Source organism: Heteronotia binoei, chromosome 6 (genome assembly GCF_032191835.1).
Source record: "Heteronotia binoei isolate CCM8104 ecotype False Entrance Well chromosome 6, APGP_CSIRO_Hbin_v1, whole genome shotgun sequence".
Lineage (NCBI taxonomy): Eukaryota > Metazoa > Chordata > Lepidosauria > Squamata > Gekkonidae > Heteronotia > Heteronotia binoei.
This window is the reverse complement of record NC_083228.1, coordinates 66,930,331-66,954,508: the sequence shown is the minus strand read 5'-3', so window position 1 is coordinate 66,954,508 and position 24,178 is coordinate 66,930,331. Positions and strand designations below refer to the sequence as shown.

The following is a 24,178-nucleotide window of genomic DNA, read 5'->3' as shown; positions in this document are numbered from 1 at the left end:
TTCAGTGCTGTCACATGCAAAGATATACTTAAATATTTACAAAATGTGAGGGTGTACTCACTTCTGTGACATACTGTATATCCTTATATACAACAGTGTGGTGTAGTGGTTAAGAATAGCAGACTCTAATCTGGATAAGATTCCCCGCTCCTCCACATGAAGCCTGCTAGGACTGCATTGGGCCAGTCACAGTTCTCTTAGAATTCTCTCTGCCCCACCTACCTCACAAGGTGCCTGTTGTGAGGAGAGGAGAAGAAGGTGATTGTAAGCTGCTTTGAGTAGAGAAAAGTGGAGTATAAAAGCACACCATTCTTCATCTATTGCCCTTATGGATGGAAAGGTAACTGGCAGTAAATAATAATGACTACTGCTTATACTGATTAAGGTTAGATAAACTAGTCCATTTGCTATTTGCCCTGCTGCCAGTTGTTAAGTAAAGACCTTGAAGCAAACCTCACTGAAATCAATAAAGTCCTATCCCTGACCTTCAGATGGTTTTTTGGCGTGATCCCAAATAAGCATGAGACCACTTTTTAAGGTTTGAAACACTTATCTGCCTGTAGTCTCATAACTGAAATGATTGTGATTCCAGATACATTAGAGGAGAGACTGGGTTAACAGTATGCCATAAATTATTTCCCTTCCTTTCAAGGCTTTAGCAAGGGATAGCATCTTACCACTTAGTCATGATTTGGTGACAAGGGCCGACTATTAAATATGAATTCACACTAAAATGATTGCCTGTTGTTTTGCAGTGCTGCCAAGCTTTTGGACAAGAATCTATTCTCTGTCAGCACTCCGAATCCACTGCTTCCTTCTCCTGCGAGTCTTCAGCTTGCTCAGCTACAAGCCCAGCTTACCCTGCACAGGCTAAAATTGGCTCAGACAGCAGTCACCAACAACACAGCAGCTGCAACTGTCCTGAATCAAGTTCTCTCTAAAGTGGCAATGTCCCAGCCACTGTTCAACCAATTAAGACATCCTTCCATGTTTAACTCTCCTCAGGGGCATGCTGGAGGGTCTGGGATAACCAATACTAGATTTCCACCTGGTGGAATTCATTTTTCAACACAGAACCCCACTTTGACAGCTCCAGGAGGAACTCTGGGACCCATAGGTAATTTGCAAAATCAAAACCCAAGTGCTGTGGTCATAAACCCTTTTGGGGGTGTAATACCTCAGACACCTGGACAGCAGGCAATGGTTATGGGACTAAATAAGACTGGTGTCTCCTCTGCTACAAGTGGCTTTTATGACTACGGTAAACAAGTATTTCCCTCTGAAGCTGAACAATGCAACCAGCATGGTTTTGTGACAAGTGGATCTCATTCAGTTCCAACATCTTCTGGAGGGGGAACCTATGATGGTCAGCCAGGATTTCAGAAAGAGTTTTACATACCCAACTCTAAAGGCCAGCATACAACTGCGGCACAGTCTTTGAATTTTTCTGCTGACACACATAATTCTCATCAGATTTTAAATCAAAAAGGAGGAGGAGGTCCTGTTCAACATGAAACAGAAACAAATAATCAGTGGGAAAGTCCTTCTTTCTCTAGCCACAGTAAGACTGACATATTGCCCAATGCCAACATGTGGCCATCAACAAGTGTCCCATATGAAATAAGGAACGATCTTTACAATCCTGAAGAACCAACGCCTGACACAAAGTTTAGTGCTGGTGCTGGGCTCACTTTCAGCAGAACCAATGGCAGTAAACAAAATTTCAACAGCTCCCGAATGAGACAAAAACAGGAAGTAGCTCCAACTATACCAGATTTGTCAGAAAGACCTCTTCAGTCTCATGAGCTAAATGATTTTCATGTTGCACCTCCTTGCTACCCCCATATCTGTACACTATGTGATAAGAAGGTATATGATCTGAAGGTAAGTGTATTTAGACATACTTGTGCCGCCTTCCAGTACATGGAAGCATTCTTCAGTAAAATGATTCTGTTGTGTTACTGGCAGCAGTTGTGTTTCTAATAAGACCATACTGGATTTACCTATTGGTGTGATCAGTTTTTACTTGTGGTTTTTACTTTGTTCCTGACAACTCTTAATACTTTCTGAAAATCATTTTGGCTTCCTTCCTCCGTCACAGTAAGGATGCTGCTAAATAATAAAAAAAAATATTCATCTAGTTCTTTCACAGCAATTACTTTAGACTTATCTGCTTCAGCTAAAATATATCTTCCCTGCTTTAAAAAAGCAAAAGCATTGCAGCGGGAAACGTCCTTAATACAATTATGTTCTGCTTATGTTTTTAAATTACAAATGTGTTTTTAAATTACAAAAGAACCCCGCAGCAGATAACACTGTGAGACCAGCCCTAGTCCTAAGGGGGTCTGGTGCCCCCAGGCCGGGTCCCTTCCCCCCTAGTCTTTCTTTGCGTGTGCATAGTGTGCGCATGACCTGATGACGCCACCAGAAGTGTTGTCATCGGGCTACACGAGCATCACACGCAGCCCCCCCGCCTTCCCCTGCTTCAAGGGGAGCCAGCTGGGCGGGTGGCCCGCAGCTGCAGGAAGGCGGACAAAGGGAGGTAGCAGCAGATGAGGGGAGGCAGTGGCCTGTGGCGGGGGGCGTGGGAAGGATACAAGTGACAGCAGGGGAGGTGGGGGTGGAGAGGCGAGTGGGGGCAGGGAGGCGTGCAGCAGCAGGCATGGGGAGGTGGCAGTGGGCGAGGGGAGGCGGCGAGTGGTGGCAGGGGAGGTGGGGAGGCGGTAGCAGCGAGCATAGAGAGGTGGACGGGGTGGGGAGGCAGCAGGTGCTGGAAGAGGGAGCGCCTCATGGCGCTCCTAGGCCAAGTGGTGCCTGAGGCGGCCACCTACTTGGCTTACTCCCACGTGCCGGCCCTGTGTGAGACACTGGGTACGTTCACACAGCAACTGGTTGCATAGAGATTTTGTTATTTACACAGTAAAAATTCAATTACAAAGAATGTTATTTAAGAACATAAGAGAAGCCATGTTAGATCAGGCCAACGGCCCATCAAGTCCAACACTCTGTGTCACACAGTGGCAAAAAATTTTATATACACACATACACTGTGGCTAATAGCCACTGATGGACCTGTGCTCCATATTTTTATCTAAACCCTTCTTGAAGGTGGCTTTAGTGTGCAGATGTGATTCCCTGATCTTCCACAAACCTCAGTCTCTGCCAGGGATCCAGAAAGTGCCTGGGTACTGCTGCTGTGCTCCTCCAGAGGTATTGCTGTGGCTATTAAAAGCAGTTTCAACAGCCTTCTGCCAGGAACTATGTGCATCAATGCCTTGTTCCATAGTGGGATACCATTTTCTGCATGGTTTAATACTTATGCTTTGTTTCAGATTTCTGAGATCCTAGTCCTGTTATATTGCTTGTCAGATATCTAGTCCTATCGATTTCATGGACTTATGCTGAGTAATCTACCTTGAACCTCAGTGAGAAATGCAGCTGATAAATAACAGAAATAAATTGCAGAGACCAACTTTCAACTAGGCAATGAATTTCCAAGGTTTTCAGCTTCTCAGCATCAGTAGCATCAGTGGACAAAGCAAACCAGCAGGGTTGGAGTATTTCTAGGCCCTACCTGTGGCCCTTATGTATGGTATAGGATCTTCCATGAAAATATGATATACTATTAATACAATTCATTATAAGTAGATTTATTGTGCTTGTTTTATTCTGATTTTATTACGTGATATTTTTCTCAATACTTTCATCTAGGACTGGGATCAGCACGTTAAAGGAAATCTTCACACTCAGAAGTCCTTGGCTTTTTCTGAGAAGTAAGTATTAACAAGTTATATCAGAACAGGTTTTGTTGCTTATAATAATGTAACTAATCTCATTTTAGTATTTTCTATATATTTATGTAGCAATCTACCTATCATACATCTCAAGGGCCTTAATTAGTTATAATACATGGATGTTGTTTCTAACAATGCCATAGGAATCTTATGCAAATTAACTTAAGTGGATTTGTGAGTGTGAAAGAATGGTGCACATCTGTAACAGATACACATGCATGGCAAATGTGATATCAAGTTCTAGCTTCAGCTGTTCATATCTCTGCTACCTGAGATCCATTGTGCTCTCTGGATACAATTTTCTGTCAGTAGGTCTAGCTCTGTAGACACAGGACCTACCAATAGCCCCAGATGGAAGCATTGTACCCACTGCCTGAAAGTATGTGACAGGAAATTACATAACAGCATGTGGCAGAAAGAGAAACCAGAATTATGACTTCACCATTAAGGGAGGGTTGCATGCAGCAAGTGCACACCTAGAATTGGTCAGCTAGCTGGTAGGTTGGAAGTGGCTGTAGGAAGAGGCTGAAGGCAAAGAGAGTTTTCACGTTTGCTCAGAATGCTTTAGGAGCAACTGGTGAATGTGGATGGTGGCTGAGCCAGACTGAGTTGCATGATGGGAAAACAGACAGCAAGAGGGAGAGCTTTTAGAGGAAAAGAGTGTCCCTGAATCTTACTGTGCTTTAAAAAAAATCTGTCCGTGATTGAATTACCATCCTGCTACCCTTCTGAGTGTGTGTGGGGAAAAAGACAGGCATCATGGCATCTTTTCTCTCCATTCATCCATAGGAGCAGGTCCTTCCATAAAGCAACAAAAAAGCAGCTCTGTAGGAGCTCATGACCTCAGCAGGGGGGGCTCCATGACCCTTCTGAGGATCACAGTCCATGGGTAGAAGACCATAGCTGTAATACAGCTGTACAGTCTCATGTGTGGTGTTATTCTGATTTGTGGAAGAAGGAAAATAGCATTTGAGTCTAAATACAATTCCCATCTGAAAAAAACACTTGATTTGACCTATATTTTTAACACTCTACCATTCTTTCAAGCCTAGGTTTTTTGTATGTTTAGTGGTTACGGGCCGGAGGCTTTAGTCAAACTGACAGTGAAAGTACCCTACAACCTAAAAAGTGTCCTAAAAAGCACTAGTATAAACCTTTCTGTATACTTTCCCGTTTTGTGACAGTGAGCTGGTTGAACTTCCCATCATAAGCACTTCAGCCTGTTCAGGAAACCTCAAAATTATCTCTTAACTGAGTATTAGATCAAGATCTATTTGAGTTTTTCTTGCTGTGTTACTCAATTTCAATCCATTTTTTTTTTTAGTTCTGATAACCGGTGTGTGTTAAATTCAGCAGAAGGAATGTTGCATTCTTCTTCTTCTTCAAATAACACTTCTGTGTTTAATCTTTCTGGTACTGAAGGTAAATTAAAGAAATAGATTTTTTAAAAAAATTGGGTTTAATTGGGTTTATGTATCAATGGCGCTTGTGAGTACAAGACATAATAGCTGTACATTGTCCGTTAATCTTTTCATGTTGGAAGTTAAAGGAAATTTCTAATTATTTGAAGTGATCCCATCAAGTATCCAGCCTGTCCATTGTTTTCTGGGTCTTGAAAAAGCAAAAGGCACAACTTTGTTCCAGTGCTTGGCTCCAAGCCAGAGTACCACCCTTAAATTCCTTATGAGCTCTGGCCTTGCTGGGTTTTAAGAACTTGGTTGGATTATTATCCCTGGGAATTCTTCCATGTCCTTATTTTGTTTTATTTTCATTTATAGTCCACCTTTCTCACTAGGACTGATGGTGTGTGTGTGTGAGTTAAATGCCATCAAGTCATTTCCAATTTATGGTGACCTTATGAATTTAATGTCCTCCAAAACTGCTTATTTTTAACAGCCTTACTTGGCTCTTGTGAACTGAGGGCTGTGGCTTCCTTTATGGAGTCAATCCGTCTCATGTTGGGTTTTCCTCTCTTCCTGCTACCTTCAGCTTTTCCTATTGTTATTGTCTGGGACTCTTGTTTTCTCATAATGTGACCAAAGTACAATAGCCTCAGTTTGCTCGTTTTAACTTTTAGGGAGAGTTTAGGCTTAACTTGATCTAGAACCCACTTCTTTTGTCTTTTTTGGAAGTCCATTGTATCCATAAAACTTTCTTCTAACACAAAATTTCAAATTAATCAGCTTTCTTGATTGTCCAACTTCCACACTCATACATAGTAATGGGGAATCCTGTGGTATGAATTAATTTTATCTTGTTATACTCCCTACAAGAAATTAGAAGACCCCTCCATCGCAAGAGACCATCCACACCAAATCCTGAGCCACACACAAATGTAGGTACAGCCTTCCTGCCCTACATAAAATCTGTCACCGACCGCATTGGCAAAATTCTCAAACGCCACAATGTTGACACAGTCTTCAAACCCACACAACAGATCCGCCACTTGCTGCGCTCGGCCAAAGATATGAGAGATCCACTTTCAACCCCTGGAGTCTACAAAATACCCTGCTCCTGTGGTGCCGTCTACATTGGCACTACCCAACGTAGTATCAACACCCGCCTCACCGAACACAAGAGACACTGTCGCTTGTTTCAGCCAGAAAAATCAGCTGTAGCTGAACATGCACTTCAAGAAGGAGACCACGTCATCCACTTTGAAAGAACTGAAGTCCTTTCTACGGCCTCATATTATCATACCCGCCTGAACAGAGAAGCTATTGAGATTTACAAACACCAGTACAACTTTAACAGAAAGGAAGAAGGCATTTCCATCCACCAATCTTGGTATCCAGCTCTGCAAAACACCCTACTTAGTATAAATTGCAGAAATTCACAGAACAACCAGCACATTCCACAGAACAATCAGCACAGTCAACAACCATCTTCCTTTTCTTCACACCCCTTCCAACCCTCCCAGCAATTAACACACAACAATGGTCACATTCAACAGCCAGTTTCCTTATCACTACCCTTCCAGGAAGCCCCACCAAACAATGGGCACATCCACAAACCTATTGCCCTTTCACCACATCCCCTCCAGCCTAGAAATAGCAGCTCTCCAGCAGCCCTGGCCTCACTCAATGCACAGCAGCCAAGAAGGTCAGAAGGCCTGCTCCGGCTGCAACGCCACTGAGGATGTTCTCCGCAGCCGAGAACGAAACGTCTGGAAGAAAAACTTTCTCCAGTAGAACACGGCACTTGAGCCCAAAAGATTCTACAAACCCTAATGATGTTACCAGCCGTGAAAACCTGAAATCTTTGATAATTTTATCTTGGTTGCCAGTACTTAAGAATTTTTTCTGCCTCCTTCATGGCTGCTCTTCCCATCTCAATCTCCTTCTGATTTCTTGGTTGCAGTCTCTCTTTTGGTTAATGATGGAGCCAAGGAATAAAAAATCTTGAACAATGTTGGTTTTTCATTGTTTTCTGACATTAAAGCGGTGTCAATCTGCATATCTCAAACTGTTAATGTTACTTCCACCAATTGTCACTCAGTTTGATCTAAATTTAATCCAGCTTTCCTTATTTATTTATTTTATTTATTTTTCGCATTTATATCTCGCCCTCACCGCCGAAGCAGGCTCAGGGCGGCTAACAATGATACGTTCTGCATATAGATTGGAGATATGGAGATAATATTGTAGTATTTTGAGTTTCATTTTACTTTCAAGAGAAATTAGTGCAATGGTCCAATAGTTGCTAGTTTTTTAAGTCTTCTTTTTAAAAAAATGGAATTGAGCATTCTCCGGTGGTTCCAGGAGTGAGATGGACCTTCACTGAAGAGTATAGGCTTCTCCTCCTCTGGAACAGGGTCGGTTCTTCAAACAATCCAATGGGGGGGAGTGGCCTATCCCCTGGGATCTTCCCTACTCTTACCAGCCCTGTAGCTGGTGCGGGATGTGTTCTTCATCAGCACAGCTGCAGAGATTCACCGGAGGCTCCAGTTACAGCGGGCCGCAAGACGAACAGCCAGTGGAGTGCAGACAGGCAGTTGCTGGTGTAGGGGTGGGCCCCGACAACAGCATAGAGCCGAGGTCTCCTGCGGAGCATCCCTGTCAAAACAGGGCCTCCCCCTTCCCTTTCCCTGCGCCTGTGTAAGGGTGGGAAACAGAGGAGACCTCACGTGGTCCTGTGCACCGCCGCGGGAGTGGCATTTTGCAGATGACCAAGGGGCTACAGAGCCGAAGAGATGCACCTCATGAGAAGTCCGTGTAAGTGACCTGATATCAATCGTTGCGTGCTCTGGGGCCCCTTTTGTGCCAGTAGCAGAATTTGCGCGTGGGGTGGGGGTGGGGTTACAGCCCAGAGTGAGTCCCTGTTGTTTGGCCCCAGAGAGTCTTTCTAGTCAGGGGAGGACAGAATCCTCCTCCTTGTGTGACCTTGGCAGTCTGTTTGTTCGGGTCTGGGACTCCTCCTGCAGTTGGCTGAGGGGCACCATTACTGGGGAGTAGATCAGTGCACTGGCAGATTGGGGACAGCCATTTTATGCCTTCAGGCTTCTTATGACCAGTTCTCCCTTTTCTCTTGCACTTTCGTTTTTCGGCCTTACAGCATCCCAAGATGGCTGAAGGGCTGGGGCATGCTTTTAATACAGGAGGTTCCTCCAGTGAATTTGAGGTGCCCACCTATTCAGGGTCAGGCAGGGTCCTGCTGGGGAAAATGAACCTGATTTAACTGGAGAGGATGCCAAAACCAATCTACTACAGTGGCTAAGAAGGGAACTTTTTAAAGGATCTTGGTGCTTCTCAGCCCTCTTCTCCAGCTTTAGTTCCAAAAAAGAGGAAAAAAGAGGGGACAGACTCACACCCTAAGAAGGGCGTTGGTCCTAGGAGCTGACTACCCTGTTGCTAGCTCTTTGGAGGATGAGGACTCCTGTTCTTCCAGTCAGTCATCTGAAAAGGAGGAAGGGGAGTTGTCTGAGGAGGAAGAAGCCCCTACCGTACAATCTAGGCTCTTTGCTTTGGAATACTATTCTAAACCTTTACCAAAAGTGCTCAGAGAGTTATATTTTGAGGCAACACCCAAAGAGAAGGAGGATTTGGACCCAAACCTCCCACCTGGATCTGCGAAGATGATGCCTAAGATAGATGTTTCCCAGATGGGGGTCCCCTTACTAGCTGCCTTCTTCAGCATCATTAAGGCAGAGTGGGAGCATCCTACTAAACCTAAAGCCAGTTCACAACCGTTCTCTAAGTTGTATGGCTTGATTCCAGAAGCGACTAAGCGCCTTAAGCTTCCTGCAGTTGATGATCCAGTGAACAGCTTGTTGTCAAGCTCAGTACTACCAATGGATTCTGATGGTCTGCCTAAGGATGCCTGTAACAGAAGGATGGAGCAAGCCCTACAAAAGGATTTTGAGGCATCAGCCTGGTCTGTGCGGGCTTCCACCATGACATCTCTTTTTGCACGGGCAGTTCATTGCTGGGCATCTTATCTAACGGCACCAGACGGTGGGGCTCCCAAGGAAGTCAAAGATGAACTGAAGAAAATGTCTTTGGCAACAGCTTTCATCGCAGATACAACCTTGGATGCCATACAACTCTTTGTTAGATCAGTGGCATGCAGCGTAGCAACCCATCAGAATTTATGGTTGTGCAGCTGGGACATGGGTGCAGCAGCTCAGGTCAAAGTGGTAGCGGTCTCTTTTAAGGGGACAAAACTTTTTGGTGATGGCCTGGAACACTTCTGCATTGAGGATAAAGACAAAAATAAGGTAGTACCATCTGAGAGAAGGGATAGGAAGCTGAAGAGATGCTACCAACCTTTTCGAGACTATAAAAATCCACTCTACCCTCCAACTCCAAAACTTTCAAGGGAAAATGGCAACCCAGAGACAGGGACTTCAAACCTTTCTCAGGCAAGACAGAATCAGGATCTAAATGAAACCCCCAGAAAAGGGGTTCTCAATGACTACTACAGAAACCCAAAAGCAAGTGGCATTGGGGGATGTCTGCTCCATTTTGCAAACCCATGGAAACATTCAGTAAAGGATTGGTGGATGGTGGAGACCGTGTCAAAGGGTTATGCCCTAGAACTGGACTCCTTCCCACCTCACAGATTTCAACAAGTACCAAAGAAGCAAGATCCCTTAACCCACCAACAGATGCTTTCAGCCATACAACATCTCTTGGACATAGGGGCAATAGAGAAAGTACCCTCTTTCCAGCGAGGTTTGGGGATACTCTATTCTCTTTCTAGTTCCAAAGAAGAATGGCAATGTTCGAGCCATTCTGGACTTAAAATGGCTGGTCAAGTTTGTCCAATCAAAGAAGTTTTGGATGGAGACTCTACGATCCATTCTCCAAGCCATTCAAGCCCAGGAATACCTTACATCCATAGATCTTTCAGAAGCGTATTTGCATATTCCGATCAGAGAGTTACAGAACGTTCTTGAGATCTGTGTGCAACCAAAAACATTATCAGTACAGAGCTCTACCTTTTGAACTGAAGTCCTCTCCTCAAGTGTTCATGAAGGTCCTGGGAGCCTTGGTGGCACATCTTCATCTGCAGGGGGTTATGCTTTACTGGTAGCTAGACGACATTCTAGTGAGAGCCCAGTCCTACCCTCAGGCCCTGGAGTTGACAAACATGACTGTATTGACATTGCAGAGGCATGGGTTTGTAGTAAACCTGGACAAGAGCAATCTGATTCCTTCAAAGAGAATAGTGCATCTGGGGGTCCAAAAAGACACCCAGCTGGACAGAGTGTTCCTGACAGAGGAAAGACAGATCAAACTACAGAGGCTGTGTGAGGTTCTATCACGACAAAAAGTGCAGGTGATGCAATTGGCACAACTGTTGGCCATTATGATATCCAGCCAGGATGTGTTACACTGGGCCAGGTTACATGCTTGGCCGTTACAACAGTTCTTATAGCTCTTCCAACATGTCATTGGTCAAAAGGTGTCCATACACATGTATTTTTGTACTGCTCTTTCAATATGCCTATCCATGCTTTAAATTTCTCTTCTTATTCATAGGGTCTTATGGAACAGGTCTATTGTTCTTCCTTTTTTGTTCTATTTCTTTACACTGGTTACTACAATATAATAGTTCTTTGTCTCTATTTATCAGTTACAGGTATTCTGCATTTAGTCTTTTGATTTTGTTTCTGTCACCTTTTACTTTTGCTTTTCGTCTACCTCTAGCAATTTTCAGGTCGTTTTCGCACTCACCTCCAGCCGGCGCGACCCCCCTCTTCACCGCGCAGGATCTGCGCGGATTTCGCACTAAATGCCGCGGAGCAGCCTTTTGCGCCGGAAACTCCCGTCGCAAAAGCCGCGCAAACGCCAAACTGCTTTTTGGCGATTTACGTTTGAGCGGCTTTTGCGACGGGAGTTTCCGGCGCAAAAGGCTGCTCCGCAGCATTTAGTGCGAAATCCGCGCAGATCCTGCGCGGTGAAGAGGGGGGTCGCGCCGGCTGGAGGTGAGTGCGAAAACGACCTAAGAGTTTCCTCAGTCATCCATTGAGGGTTTTCTTTTGACTACAAGAATAGTCATTTTGAATTCTTTAATTATCTCTCTGGTTTCAACCCATAGTTATTCTGGTTCATGTTCACTTAAACTTAGGAAAGCAAATCTGTTCTTTATGCGGTCTTTAAACTCTTCAGGGATGTTGTTTAGATTGCATTTGACAATACGAATGTGTTGGTATTTTTCTTCAGCTTTATTCTAATTTTCCATATTATTAATAGTTCATAATCTGTAGCACAATTGGCCTCTGGTCTTGTTTCAGCAGAGAGAACATGTGTTTTGCATTCCAGTTGTCTGTGATGATCAGTACTGGTTTTTTATGCGTATGATCAGTTTCTTCCTTTACACTTGCATAACACCTTTCAATTTTTTTCCTCATCAGCCGCTGTAGCTGGTACATTAACTTGAATGATGGTTATATTCATGGAATAGTCTTTCCATGAAATCTGATTTTATTTGGTCAGATTTTGCATTGTATCCCCTGATTGTGTGCACTACATCTTGCCTTGCTATTAGAGCAGTTCTGTTGCTTCTGTGTTTTATCATTCCTTGAGCAAAATGCTTTGTAATTTTCTGACTGAAAATGTCCTAATCCAGTCCACTTTAGTTTGCTCACTCCCAGGATTGCAGCTCTTGTTTTATGATTTCATACTTTGATTCATACCTTTCTTCATACTTTTCATACTCCATGTTCCTATTACATGTATTGAACAGCTTTGGACTCTCCTTTTGCATCCATTCGCATTAGCCACTGAATGTTCTTTCATCTTTAGTCCAGTTGTCATTAACAATAGTGCTACTCATACTTGTCCTCAGCTCTTTCCCAGTAGCTGATTGAGTGCTCTTTGGAACTGGAGGTTTCATTTTCCCAGCACTATATCTTTTTTTCATTTTGAATTGTTTCATTAGAGGATTTTTGAGTACTTCTGTTCAGTACTTCTGCTCAGTACTGACCAGGGTTAGTTGAAGTGTCACTGCCATTCTATATGAAAGATCCTCCACCAGCATCACCATCCATTACTGCTGTTGCCCAATATCTGCTAACCTTCAAGGATTCCTCTTCCCCCATCACCATTGCAATTGTCTGTTCTCTTCTGCTGATGTGGCCACTGATCCCTGAATGTGGGTGATGCATCTTAGTCTGGAGTCCCAGCTGTGACCATTCTGCCATGAATGACTCTTCTAGGAATTTAGACCCCTTACAGTATTGCTCTCAGCTTCACTGATGCACACAAACCCTCTCACCACATTGTGTCCAAGATGGGGCAAGCAGATGCACACAAGACTGATGCACACAAACCCTCTCACCACATTGTGTCCAAAATGGGACAAGGCAGATTACCATTAAGATTTTTTTTAACTTTCAATTAGTAAGCTGCTTACAAAATATGCTATAATGCAATCAGCAAAGATTTCTAGTAAGGCAAAATAATGCAGTGGGTGGGGACTGCAGAATGGGAAAATTAACTGTTTTCTGCTTGTTACTGATGTTTCAGGCTGCTTGGTATTATATGCTACTGATACTATATGAGCTCTCGGCCCAGCAGAAAAAAAGACCATGATTGATACTTTATTATATATTTATAATAATAACAATAAAATTTTATTTATATCCCGCCCTCCCCGCCTAGGCAAGCTCAGGGCGGCTAACAACATATTCATACAATAGTTATACAAAAACTTTTAAAAGCAACATTATCTTAAAATCTGATTTATTTAATCTGATGTTGATATTTAATCTGATGCTTTGGTTGTAACTCACTGAGTTAGGATGTGAAAGGTCTTGTTTCTTTACTTGAGGTAAAATCACCCATTCCTCTTGCCTATGAGGGACTTCCGTAGTCAAATATACTGGGTGAGATGGAATGTCTCAGTAATTTTGCAAGAATGTGGTGAGGTTTATATTCTCAAGATTTCAACAGAGAGTAGAAAAAAATTCAGTTACCAAAGTCAGTAGTGCATTTTCAGTGTATGTGTATCTACATTTTCAGTGTATGTATATCTACAGTTTATACATTTTTAGGTTTCCATTGAATGTGTGCCATTCCTTCTTTAGATTATTCTTTAAATGCTGGTTCATCATACAATTCTGCATCTTCATTTGGCCAGTCAAGTTCTACATTCTCTTCTGTACCTCCTGGAGTAAATGTAAGTTATGTTGCACAGTGAGTATATTCTTTGCCTTACTGTACTTTTGGGCTGGAAGCTCACCTAGGCTTACTGAAAAGTTGCTCCAGAGCAGAGAAGAACCAGCATAGGAACCTGTACCTTTAAAGAGACAATGTTGCCACTGTGATAGCTAATTGGTGGTTCAGTGTAGGCCATTGGCCATTGGCTTAGTCAGCTCCCTGCCTCTTGTGGGAAAAGAAATTCCTGCAAGGGAGCAGGGTGGCCAGAAAGCATGTGTGGCCTGTCACACTATCTTTGAAATCAGTTTGGAGCGATCCAGTGAAGATAGCACCTTCCACAGTTACCTTCCATAGCCTTTCAAGAGAACGTGCTAGCAGTAGGAGGAGGGACATGTACTGAAAACCTTTTTCTTTGATGTTGTGAGTGCTCTCAGTGCTCTCCCAGAGCTGCAACAGATTATCAGCTGTAGATTATCAGCTCTTACAGAACAAAAGAATGGTTCAACTATCAGTTCTTAACATCATTTGCTTTTACTGCGTGAAAATGATATAATTAACACCCTTGAAAACATCCAGTATTTCCAGTTAAACATTGTAGTACAGTTATTTCTAAATGATGGTCTACATGTAATGTGAGTCTGGGCCCGTACTCCATATATGTTCTTGCTGTCTCATCCAGTGACATATGGAAAACAAATAGAGCTAGTTTGTTGTGTGATAGAGAACAGAAAGGAGCACAGTCAAAGGACGAAACCTGGTGTTGAAATTGACACAACTTTTTTTGGAAACTGATAGACAGCTGGAAAGCCCCATTTTCTATATTGTGGAGCATTAGGGATTCTCTGCTGTGATTAGCCACTTGGAAAATGGGAAGGAGTCACACAGTCTCATAATATGGGGAAACATGTTGAGTGCACAGAATGCACAGTAAAACCCACTGACACTGGCATTGCAATTGTAAGTGGTGATCATTGTGTGTGCGTGTGTGTGCACGTGTGCCTATGCAAAGTCAGTGCAACTCCACCACACTTTGCAGAGGGCTGCAAATTTGTTAGGGGAGGAGTCCTTTGGCAGAAAATCTGAAGAGCTTTTTTAGTTTTGTGCCACTAAATTTAAAAGGGGTGTGTGTGTACTTTTGCCAGTGACCGAGCACAGCTGCATAGTAAAGCGTAGTGACACTAATTTCATTCCCTTCCTTGCAAATTTGTCTAGTTGTCTCTTTGTGATTCTCTAATTTGATCTTGGACACTAGTTATAATCTTGGCAGTTTTTAAAAACCCTGTTCTGTGAAGATTGCAATCTTCCTCCAAATGGATAGATCCCAAGTGATTCTTGTTGAGCAGTTCTCAGAAGGTCCATGTGGCTCAGTCACCAATTTAATGTTAGACTTCTAGGCACTGCCAAAATGCCACTCCCTCCCCCCCCAACACACAAAAAAAATGTTCACTGAAGCACTAAAGGGAAAAATGCTTTCAAAGCTTTCAGCTTCCTATCCCAGTGTCTGTCTGTCTTTACATATCATGTCAATTTAATTCCATGCTACCTTCCCCCTTTATTTTGTTTTCAGGCAGCACTGATTTTTTTTTTCACTGGGGATGCTGCCATTTGCCTCTTGTCCAATCCCCCTTTCAAGTAAATACCAGCAGGCAACAAAACCTCACACAGTTCTTTTTAACCCCCCCCCGCCCCCCGTTTTAATTTTTTTCAGCAATCTAAGACTACAATAGTCTTATATTGCTAAACTCATGCCACTTGTCAAAAGTAATTAAATATTGAAAAACAAGAGGGAAATGGAACTTGTACACTGATGAAGGGGGGAGGATAGCAGAAGGTGCAGAGTGGGCAGAACGACCTCTGTGTGGGTTGGGAGTAACCTTCGAGGGGTGGCAAAAGGCAAGGGAAATATCCGAGGGAATCTGCTTTTAAATTATCTTTGGCTTGGAAGTAAAACAAGGGGAGAATTGGCACAAAAGAACTCTCAGGGAACCCGGGAAAACAGCAACCAGAAAACAAACTGAAAGCTGAAGGGAGGAAATTCAATGCAGAATAATAAAGAAAAGCCAATGGACATGTACTGTGAAAGCAAGGGAAAACACCTATACATAATAGGCCTTAGTTTAAAAAGAGGGAGGAATAATTCTTCCTTTAGACAGAAGACTTTGATGGCTCTGTATAAGAGTGTCAGTTGAGCATGGTTTTTAATTTGTCTTTTAGTTAGGGTTTGGGGTCAGTTTAGGCAAGAAAGATTGTTTTAGTGAGTCAAATAAGCAACCAGTTAAGGGTCCAACTTCTCTAACCGGTGTACAGGTTCTGTAGATGGGAGCTCTGTGTGCCAAATGAGCATTCTTAAATTTGGAGATCTTGTTCCCAAATACGAGATATACCTTACATACTACCAATCCTTTAGTCAAAACTTGACTTCCCCTTATTAGCTGATTGTGTAGTTGAGGTTTAAACAATCCATATGAGAGGACTTAGTGAGGGATTAGACTGGAAGAAGACTTGAATTTAAGTGAATTCTAGGAGGCAGTTGCCTTGGAGTCCTCTCCCCTTCCCCACCCTCAAAGCAACATCTTTTACATGTAGTTTGTAAGATGTGTACCACAAAATTGGCTTCATACAGATTTCCCCAGACCAAATTGGAGTTTCTGTCAGAAAAAAATAGCAGCATTTGCAGAACTTCTATGATCTATCATCAGACAAATCTAAATCAGGGTCAGAAATCTTTTTGAGCCTGTGGGCACCTTTGAAATCCTGACACAGCCACAAAATGACTGTAGTAGGAGCTGGAGCCACAGACACAGAAGAAATCCAAGTGCAAGGGAGAAGAGATGTAATCAAAAATACACTGTGAAAGAAGGGTGAGAGAGAATAAAACAAGCACTATGGTGGCAGCTGCCACTGAAACAATGTTATTTTTATTTGCATAGCCAATCTTCAGTGGCCAGTCAGCAGCCCTTCTGAGTAAGACCCCCACCTGGCTCCACTCACTTTCTAAAAATTCTTGGTGGGCACCAAAAAAGGTGCCAGCAAGCACAATGGCACCACAGGGACTATGTTTGGAATCCCTCTTTGGGCAGTTCTAGCCCACTTGCATGGGGCTGAGCAGTCTACTTGTAGTAAACATTTTAAGAGCATGGCAGAGGGGGATGTTGGAGCTGCTAGGGATGAAATGACAGACAGTTAGAGTGAGTGTGGCGGCGTGCTCATGATGAAGCGCCTAGAACTTCTTATAGAACGCTTATGAAAGTCTATGAGAAGGCTATGAAGTCTGCTAAGAAAAATTTCTATGCAGCCTCCATAGAGTCTGTGAAGTTGCGCTCAGCTCAGTTATTTAGAGCGATTCGGTCCTTAAAAGCTCTGCCACTGAGCAACCCAAAAGATAGGGAATTGGATATTGGTTGTGAGGCTTTTGTGACATATTTCGCAGATAAAATCTTGTGACATATTTCGCAGATAAAATCTTGACTCTCCACTAGGATCCCCCAGCCACATTTAATACAGTATATGAACTGGAAGCCCCCTGGCCTTCTTCTGTCCTATATTGGACCACTTCAGTCGACTCATATTGGAGGATGTGCACAGGATCCTGGCTGCAGTGAAGCCCACCTGGATCTCTGCCCATCCTGGCTTGTGAAAGCTTGCCGGGATGGTATCAGGGACTCTCTGGGTGATATTGTCAAATTGTCCCTGGCAACAGCGACATTCCAAGAGAAACTAAAGGAAGCAGTGATTCGTCTGCTTTAAAAAAAACCCATCTCTAGACCCTAGGTTATTAGCCAACTACTGCCCAGTTTCGAATTTACTGTTCCTGGGAAAGGTAGTTGAGAAAGCGATGATGGAGCAGTTGCAGATCTTCCTGGATTAAACATCCAACGTGGACCCTTTTCAGTTTGGTTTCTGCCTGGACCATGGGACAGAGATGGTATTAGTAGCCCTCACCGGCAACCTAAGAAGGCACCTGGACCAAGGTGGGTTGGTGCTGCTGATTCTTCTTGATTTATCGGCAGTGTTTGACGCCGTCAATCATGATCTTTTGACCCAACGCCTTGCTTTCGCCGGAGTACAGGGAGTGGCCTTACAGTGATTTTCCTTCTTTCTCTGGGAACAGGAACAAAGGGTGATGCTTGGCAAGCAGACTTCCTTGCGGCACCCACTTATATGTGGAGTGCTGCAGGGAGCTATCCTCTCGCCATTATTATTTAACATCTATATGCACCTCCTTGCACAGATTGCCCAAAGTTTTGGACTGGGTTGTCACCAGTATGCTGATGACATCCAACTCTACCTGTTAATGGGTGGTAGACTGTCCTCTGCCCCTGATCATATGTCCGAGGCGTTAGGAGCCGGAGCTGGATGGTTACAGCAGAGCTGACTGAAGTTAAATCCAGCTAAAACGGAGATCCTGTGCCTGAGTTGAGGGGGTGGGTTTGTGCATCCAGCTCCTAGCTTGGATGGTGCTGTTTTGGTGCCAGCCCAACAGGTGAAGAGCTTGGGAGTGATTCTGGATGCCTCCTTTTCTATGGAGGCCCAGGTCACGACGGTTGCCAGGTCTGCCTTTTTCTATCTACGGCAGATCAGGCAACTAGCACCATATCTATCCCCCCAAGATTTAGCTACAGCGATCCATGCAATAGTCACTTCCAGGCCAGACTACTGTAACTCACTCTATGCTGGCTTGCCCTTGAGGCTGATCTGGAAACTGCAGCGGGTGCAGAGTGCAGCAGCTTGCCTGCTGACTGAATCACTTGTACGGGTGAGCATATGGCCTGCAGTCTGCAGTGGCTGCCTATAGAGAACCGGGTCCATTTCAAAGTCTTAGTTTTGACTTTTAAACAACAAGACAGCCTTTATTGGCATATATAAGAATATAAAATAGAGGGTCAGCCAGATTACATATTAAAAGAATTTGTAATCCATACAGAATAAAATTAGGATTACAAAATAAAACAAAGTAGCATGCCACTTTTAAAGCCTTGCGTGGTCTGGGACCAAGATACCTGCGGGACCATCTCTCCCCATATATAACCCGGAGGTTACTTCATTTGGCCTCCCAAGATCTTTTTACCATCCCCAGTCCAAGATATGCCTGTCTTGCCTCTACCAGGGCCAGGGCTTTTTCAGTCCTGGCCCCGACCTGGTGGAATCAGCTCCCTATGGAGATCCGGGCCCTACCTGGCTTGTTAGCCTTTTGTAGGGCCTGTAAAACGGAGCTGTTCCGCCAGGCTTTTGGATGAGGCAGCGGGCGTCCATTTGTTAGATCGGTTGGCTTCCCCTGCTGTACCATTATCAGTGTCAAAAAATTATGCTATTAATATAGCATTGCTATTTTATCATTATTTGAACTGTTGTTACTGATGGGGGCCAGTGCGTTATGTAACATCATAATATATGGTATGTAAAGTGATGATTAGCTTCTGAGCTTAATGCTGTAACTGATTTTATTATGATTTTAGGTGTTTTAATTATTTGTTTTATAATCATATATTTGATGTACTCCACTCTGAGCTGCCATGGGGGACTGGGCGGAATATAAATAAACTAATAATAAAATGTCCCATTTTTATTAAAATGAATGGACTTCCACCTGATCCCAAAGAAACCATCTTTAGACCAGGATTATTTCGCCAGCTTGTTTTTTTATAGGATATACAATATAAACACAACCCTCAGGTTATTGTGACAAAATAACTATGTAATGTCAAATATGCAAGTACAAATATGAATATAAAGTCCCTTATGAAAATCCGGTCTCTTCTCGTTACTCAAAAATCAGTGGGAAGTCCAATAATATCTTGCTCTCAAAGAAACTTGCAAACGGACATCTTCATGCAGTAAGAAGAATAAATCCCATATTCCTGTATCCACTGTGCAGTTATCTCAAGCATGGAATAGAAATTCCCTGGACAGGTTGTCAACTTCTGCCACACCTGTTTCAATTCCTTTATCAACAAGGGATATTTCACAGTATCAAACAATAATGAATATAAACATTAAGACTGAATTCATAAGGACACTAAGTCTCCAAATACGTTGTCTCTATAGCAGCTCACGACTCACACTCACCCTTGAGCTAGTGGTGAGCATGAGCCACTATAGAGGCAAAATATTTGGAGACTTACAATGCAATCCTAAGGAGAGTTACTCCGTTCTAAGCCCGTTGAAATGAATAGGCTTAGATTGGAGTAACTCTCCTTAGGATTGCACTGTTAGTGTCTCTATGAATTCAGTCTTAAGATTTTGATATGCATTATTGTTTGATACTGTGAAATAAACCTCAGTTGAGATAATTGTACAGTGGATACAGGGATATGGAATTTATTCTTCTCATTGCATGAAGATGTCCATTTGCAAGTTTTTTTGAGAGCAAGATATTATTGGACTTCCCATTTTTGAGTAACAAGAAGAGACCGGATTTTCATAAGGGACTTTATGCATATTTGACATTACTTAGCTATTTTGTCACTATAACCTGAGGGTTATGTTTATATTGTATATTCTAGAGTGACTTCTCTCTTGGTATCTTTGTGAATTTGCAGTCTATTTTATAGAAGGCAAACAAGTATGAGGCAATCTTAATGTATTTTAGTTGTGCTTTTATCCTGGTTGTGAAACTAACACAGCTTTAGTAATTCTGGTGGATGATCTACATCAAGAAATAGCAGAGGGAACTTTTCCCTTTTAATATTTTTGACCTTTCAGCATTTTGGTACAGTAAAATATATAATTATGTTAACCTGTATTGAACAGCTAGCACAGATGTTAGTTCTGTCTACTAAATAGTTGTGTTCTTTTCTGCCAGAACACTTGCAGTATGTTATTGATAATGCTAGTCCAGCCCTCTGAGGGAAGAGATGTATGGTGTTATACAGGACTTGGTTTTATTGATCTTATTGTTTTTTAATATCTGCATGAAGCTACTAGGATAGACCATCTAGAACTTTGGAGTTGGGTATGTCATAAGTATGGCGATGACAATAGAGCTGTATTTCAGTAACTAAGCAATTGTTCCAGTTCAGTGGGTGGTATTACCACTCCATTCACCTTATTCCAGTACAAGCAGACTCTTCAGCCAGAGAAGGGCTCTTTGTACAAGATGAAGACTACATTGTTTGTTTGAGGTACCCCTCCCCCAAGCAAATTAAAAAGAGTAAAACTGAATACAGATTAAGGCAGAGGTTGATAAATGATTCCAGTACTATAGAGGAACTGCTTCTATCTGTAATAGGGAAAATGGTATTCTCTCTGTCTGATTGGATTAGAAGGCCTGCAATGCTTTGCACATTTACCTGTCAGTAAGCTCCTTTAAATAATGTGGGATTACATCTAAGTAAACTTGCATAGACTTGTGCTGTGACACTGTATAGGACACTGTATAGACAGGTGCCAGCACTAAGTAGAGAACACCCTTTTATCAGTGTGCAGTTCCGCAGGGCCTGCAAGACTCCTCTTCTGGCTGGCATTCAATTGACTGGTATTTAAGAGAAGTGGAAGAAGGCCGCCACCACCAGAATAGTATTAACTAAATATTCTGTTTTAACTGTTTTAATCATTGCATATTTATTTTATTACTGAATGTGTAATTTTAATACTTATTAATTTGTGTGTGGGATTTTATGTTGTGAGCCACCCTGAGCCTGCTTCGGCAGGGAGGGCGGGATATAAATCAAATAAATAAATTAATAAAAGTGTTGTCTGATGTTAGGGGTTCTTTCTGGAAAAGAAAGATCTTGCCTTGTTGATCCACACTTTTGTAACTGCTAATTACTGTGATGTACTTTACATGGAACTGCCCTTAAGGGTTAGGTAAGGTTACATGGAGCTGTCCTCATAAGCTTTAGCCAGTGCAGAATGCTCATGCTGTTGACCACTTGGTAGGGAGTTGAAGGCAGGAATGCTTTCAATACATTTTGCAGCAGCTGCACTGGTTCCGCTAGTTTATGGGCTCAATCCAGAATTCTGTTTCTTACCTTTAAGACATTCTTGGGCATGCATGACCCACTAACTTTATCCTCTACCTGTGTTCCACAGGGCACTCTTTATTCTTTGTGCTCGCATATGAGGTGAGGACATTTTGGCAAGGAGTGGGGCTTCCGCAGCAGTTTTTCCAAGGCTGTAGAATGATTTTCACAGTGAAGTTTTAAGTTTTTCTGGTCATGTAGCTTTTCTTACGGCTTTTGTTGCATCTGTTGTATTAATTTAAATGAATTTGTTGTATAGCTATTTTTACTAGTTCTTTTAAATTCGGTATTGTTCTCTTTAAACAATCTGTATATGTTATTATTGCAGTGGCCTTTGGCTATCAGTGGTGAATAATTGTGACTTGATTTGAGTAGTTTTGTTGTTGTTATTGTTGGAAAAGCTTTAGAGAGACAGAGTGTAAATGTTTTAAATAAATATTACCATGAATGATCAGATACATGGTGATTATTATTTTGTGTAATTATTATTAGTAATTATTATGTAGTAATTATTAGTTTGTGACCTTCTGGAAAGTATCCCCACAGTCTGTCTTTAAGTAGCCTGTTGACAGTAGATAGGCTTGTTAAAGTGTTGTTTATAGGCTGCATACAGGCGTTGTAGCATATAAATTATTATACCTTTGCATGATAGTATTTACTTTCAGCTGATATAGAGCTGAATCCTGTAGAGGGTATACTTAGCTCCATGCACAGTCATAAACAAAGTATTCAAGTGATTACAAGTGTTAGCCTTGTGTCCCCACTGGAGATAGTTTGCCGTCAGGGAATGCAGAGCTAGAACAGGTAGCTGTGATTTATCATGGTACGTTATTCAAGTGGCAAATAGGAATGCATAAATAAATCTGTTTGACTGGCTGACAGTAAGGGGTCTCCAGGTTAGCCAAGATATGTACACATTTCTTTCTTTTTAAATTATAAATCTACAAAACTACAAAAATTAAAAATTCTACACTGTGGTTACAGAGTTCATTTTCATTCTCTCCATTATATGTTACAATTAATATTGCTATCATGTGTCAAATTAACACTCCTGTTTTCCAAATAGAAATACTGTTGTTACACCAAGTCTACTGTCTCCTTTTTTGGTGATTCTGCAGGGAAATGCTTATTCTAAAAGTCAATAAAAAGGATTCCATCACTGAACAAAAAGACAGTGTCTTTTCTTCCTTAAATATACAGTATTTTTTGCACCATAAGACTCACTTTCCCCCCCCAAAAAAGTGGAGGGAAAAGTGTGTGCGTCTTAAGGAGCGAATACTGCAAAAAATTCACACAAATGCCTCTAAATTCACACAAACGGCTCTAAAAACTAGGTGCGTCTTATGCTCAGGTGCGTCTTATGGAGCGAAAAATACGGTACTTGTTTCAGTATTGAGATGTTATCCATTAACATTACCAGCCAATTCCTTCACATCTGCTTCTCAAAGTCTGGTGGCTATATAGCTTCCAGTTCTTCATAATTAACATTCTTGCAGCAGCAAATAAATGTGATAAATAAATACTATATATTTTTAGATATGTGGGCTTCATTATAGTCCAGGTGAACCATAAATGGAGTAAGCTTAAATCTGTCTTTATAATATCGTTTATCCCTTTCTGAATCATGGTCTAGTACATTTTTTTACAGTATTACAATTCTACCACATATACAGATAGGTTCCTCTATATGTCTGACATCTTCAGCACAGTTCTGTATCACTTGAAACATTTTAGCTGCCTTTTTGCCTCACTTGCACTATGCATGTCCATCAGGAATTCTTTTTATTCTGCTTTCCCTTTGCTTTCACCATACATGTCAGTTGGGTGCTTTTCATTCAGCATTGCTTTTCCTCCCCTCAGCTCTCAGTTTGCTTTCAGTTATCTGTTTACCCAGCTCTTTGGAGAGTCGTTTTGTGGTGATTTCCTCCCTTGCTCTGCTTCCACGCCTAAGGTAATTCAAAAGCATATGGATTCCATCAGATTTTTTTCACCCACCACTCCTCCACCACATTTCTCCCAGTCATTTTCTTGCTGGACGTGTTTTTTGACATAGGAGATTCTTCAATCTGTATTTACTCTCAGATAGCCATCTTATAACAAAACATTAGTGGTTTTCTCCCCTTCATCACTGTACAAGTTGCACCATTGTTTAGGTTTTCCATCTTTTAATTTTTAAAATAAGCTTGCTTAGTCTAGCAATACGAGTTTTTTTTTTAATCATGAATCTTGAATCATTGAAGAAAAAGAGTGGAAGGGAATGCTTTAAAGGTTTGGCTAGAGGTAGCATGTGCTGTCAGGCTCCTCATTTAGGAAGTGGCACTCCTTGCTGTAGAAACATGTTCATGTTTCAAAGTTAAAACAGAGGTTTCCCCCCCCCCCCGCAAAGGATTGCCTGTCTGCCCAGTGGCCCTTTCCATGCCACTTTTCCTCTGATCGGGGCATTTGCACACATGATTTCTTTTCCCCTCACCTTTTTATACTTTGGACTCCAGGATCCTTCCATGTTGGCCCCTCCCCCACAGCATTACCAGCTGGCCTTGCTGTGCCTACCCCTTGTCTTGGTTTTCTAGCTTTCCACTCCCTCCTTCACTAGTCCTTCCATTAGATCCCACCTTTTGCACATTGGACCATAGGATCCTCACCTTCTGCACCTCTGGGCACTCAGCCCCCTGACTTAGCATTATCAACTGGCCTTGTATGCCTAACCCTTGGCTTGGTTTTCCAAAATGGTACAAAACAGTGTAGTTGAAAGGAAAGATATTAATGGATATAACTTGAAAAATATGATATATATTATAAACCATCGTCCTGACTGTAC

General features: G+C 42.3%; 1 protein-coding gene across 1 annotated transcript in view; it reads left to right on the top strand.

The window, feature by feature from the left end:
* Positions 1-24,178, top strand: part of RBM20 (RNA binding motif protein 20) — a 206,493-nt gene that overhangs the window by 148,663 nt on the left and 33,652 nt on the right. Inside the window, exons 2-5 of the mRNA XM_060241688.1 lie at positions 756-1,884; positions 3,712-3,773; positions 5,119-5,216; positions 13,327-13,418. Coding sequence (XP_060097671.1) covers positions 756-1,884; positions 3,712-3,773; positions 5,119-5,216; positions 13,327-13,418 — 1,381 coding nt within the window. The remainder of the gene's footprint in view (positions 1-755; positions 1,885-3,711; positions 3,774-5,118; positions 5,217-13,326; positions 13,419-24,178) is intronic.